General features: G+C 67.7%; 1 protein-coding gene across 1 annotated transcript; it reads left to right on the top strand.

Moving 5' to 3' along the window:
• The first annotated feature begins 257 nt into the window (after nucleotides 1-257).
• On the top strand, nucleotides 258-2,184 carry ADRA2C (adrenoceptor alpha 2C). The gene has a single exon (XM_070613433.1). The coding sequence runs from the start codon at nucleotides 258-260 to the stop codon at nucleotides 1,632-1,634; it is 1,377 nt and encodes a 458-aa protein (XP_070469534.1). The 3' UTR covers nucleotides 1,635-2,184.
• The last annotated feature ends 745 nt before the right edge of the window (nucleotides 2,185-2,929 follow it).

The raw sequence follows: 2,929 nt of genomic DNA, 5'->3' as shown, positions 1-2,929 counted from the left end.
CTCCGGGCGCCTCCTGCTCTGCACTTACGCGCGCAGCAGCTGCGAGGAGCCCGGCAGCCACGCTCCCCGGTGCGCCGCTCGCCCGCCGAGCCACGGCCGAGTGCCGGCTGCGAGGCGCCGCAGTCCCTGGCGGGCGCGCCCAAGGAGCAGGCGGCGATGCAGGCGGCGATGCGGGCGCCGACCCGGGCTGGGGGGCGCCCGAGCTGCCGCGGCTGCGCCCGGGCTCCAGGCAGGACCGCGTAGCTCGCGGGAGGACCATGGCGTCCCCGGCGCTGGCGGCGGCGCTGACGGCGGCGGCGGCGGCGGCGGGCCCCAACGCGAGCGGCGCCGGAGAGGCCAACGCCTCGGGGGCTGCCTGGGGGCCGCCCCCCGGCCAGTACTCGGCGGGTGCCGTGGCAGGGCTGGCGGCCGTGGTGGGCTTCCTCATCGTCTTCACCGTGGTGGGCAACGTGCTAGTGGTGATCGCCGTGCTGACCAGCCGGGCGCTGCGTGCGCCGCAGAACCTCTTCTTGGTGTCACTGGCCTCGGCTGACATCCTGGTGGCCACGCTGGTTATGCCCTTCTCGCTGGCCAATGAGCTCATGGCCTACTGGTACTTTGGGCAGGTGTGGTGCGGCGTGTACCTGGCGCTAGACGTGCTCTTCTGCACCTCGTCCATCGTGCACCTGTGCGCCATCAGCCTGGACCGATACTGGTCCGTGACGCAGGCCGTTGAGTACAACCTGAAGCGCACGCCGCGCCGCGTCAAGGCCACCATCGTGGCCGTGTGGCTCATCTCAGCCGTTATCTCCTTCCCGCCGCTCGTCTCGCTCTACCGCCAGCCCGATGGCGCCGCCTACCCGCAGTGCGGCCTCAACGACGAGACCTGGTACATCCTGTCCTCCTGCATGGTCTCCTTCTTCGCGCCGTGCCTCATCATGGGCCTGGTCTACGCGCGCATCTACCGCGTGGCCAAGCTGCGCACGCGCACACTCAGCGAGAAGCGCACGCCTGGGGGCCCCGACGGCGCGTCCCCGACGACGGAGAACGGGCTGGGCGCGGCGGCGAGCGCGGGCGAGAACGGGCACTGCGCGCCCCCGCGCCCCCCGCGCGCCGACGTGGAGCCCGAGGACAGCAGCGCGGCGGCCGAGAGGCGGCGGCGCAGGGGCGCGCTGCGGCGGGGCGGGCGGCGGCGCGCGGGCGGCGAGGGGGACGCGGGCGGCGCCGAGGAGCTGGGGCCGGGAGCGGCTGAGCCCGGCGCGCTGACCGCCGCCAGGTCCCCGGGCCCCAGCGGGCGCCTGTCGCGCGCTAGCTCGCGCTCCGTCGAGTTCTTCCTGTCGCGCCGGCGCCGGGCGCGCAGCAGCGTGTGCCGCCGCAAGGTGGCCCAGGCGCGCGAGAAGCGCTTCACCTTCGTGCTGGCGGTGGTCATGGGCGTGTTCGTGCTCTGCTGGTTCCCCTTCTTCTTCACCTACAGCCTGTACGGCATCTGCCGCGAGGCCTGCCAGGTGCCCGGCCCGCTCTTCAAGTTCTTTTTCTGGATCGGCTACTGCAACAGCTCGCTCAACCCGGTCATCTACACCGTATTCAACCAGGACTTCCGGCGCTCCTTCAAGCACATCCTCTTCCGACGGAGGAGAAGGGGCTTCAGGCAGTGACCCGCGCGCCCCGCCTCGCGCGGAGACCTGGACAGCTCCGGGCGGAGGGGCGGGCTGGTGTGGCCCCCCCAGGAGAAAGTGAGAGGGCAGCTAGGGGTGCAAGGACCTAGGGATGGATTGGCCTCCAGGGCGCAGGGGAGGGTGGACAGCAGGCCAGGAGCATGAGCTTAGAGACCGCAGTGCCTCGGGGGAGGGGGCAGGAGAGAGGGGAGATCCCTCTGCCTTCCCATCTCAGCAAGGGCCTGCTTCTGGGGCTCCGGACCTGCATCCAGCTCCGGGGGCCCTGTCAGGGTGTGGCTGTGAGGTCGAGGTCGTAGACAGCAGTGGCGTATGCAACCCCCAAGTGGGGGAGCAAGGAGCCCCCCGAAACACGCACCACCGCCCCGGACCGCATCTGAGCAAGGGCTGACTTCCCCGGGACCAGCGGGGGTGGCTGTCTGGGGGGAAGGAAAGAGCGCTGACAATCGTTGGTTACTGCAAGTATTAAATGTTTGCCAAAAATGACAGCCAAACAACCAAACTATTTTCTAAATAAACCTTTGTAATCTAAGTGTTGGGTGCAGCAGACAGTCCTTCAGCGGCTGGGCAGGGGGCGCCTTCCAGACGCTCACCCTGCCTGACCTCCTGCCAGGGGTGGAAGGAGGGCACTCTAGTGCACCAGACTCCAGCCAACCCCTCCCCCCCTTGCATGAGAAGGAGGGGGTCTTTTTTTAAAGCAAAATGTTTTACATAATACAAAATATATACTCAAAATTCTTGTGCTGTAACCGGCTAGGAGGCAAAAGAAATCAAGAGCCCTCAAATTTACATCCTGGAGAACTGTCCTCCCTTCTTCCCCATCCTGCCCCCTCCCCATCCTTACCCGCCTGGCAGGAAGCCCCCTCCTCAGCTGGGGAAGGCGGGGCTCTCACTGCCCAGGCGGCAGTTCTGTCCTCCAGTCCTTTGGGCCAGCCGGTGCCTCTCAGCCTGGGGTGGGCTTGCCACTGTGGAGGAGATAGAGCAGCTGAGACCCGCCCCACCAACGGGTTGGGTGGAGACAAGGTCAAAAGCACGCCCCCAGACCCTTATTCCAGACCAGAGGCCTTTACCAGTTTCTTACTGTTTTCGAGTATGAGGCTCAAAAGCAGTGGCTGGGGAGGGGGCTGGAGCCTGCCCCCTGGTCCCCAACTCCCACCTGCCCAGGGCGGCCCAGCCTTGCCCCAGCTCAGCTCTCTCCCGTGTCCATGCTCACCCCACACTCAGGCTTCCAGCCCGCACCATGGCGCCCAGGAGCTCTGCAGAGCTGGGGCGGCTGG

This window comes from Equus przewalskii, chromosome 3 (assembly GCF_037783145.1).
Source record: "Equus przewalskii isolate Varuska chromosome 3, EquPr2, whole genome shotgun sequence".
Taxonomy (NCBI): Eukaryota; Metazoa; Chordata; class Mammalia; order Perissodactyla; family Equidae; genus Equus; species Equus przewalskii.
This window is presented reverse-complemented; position numbering and strand designations above follow the sequence as displayed.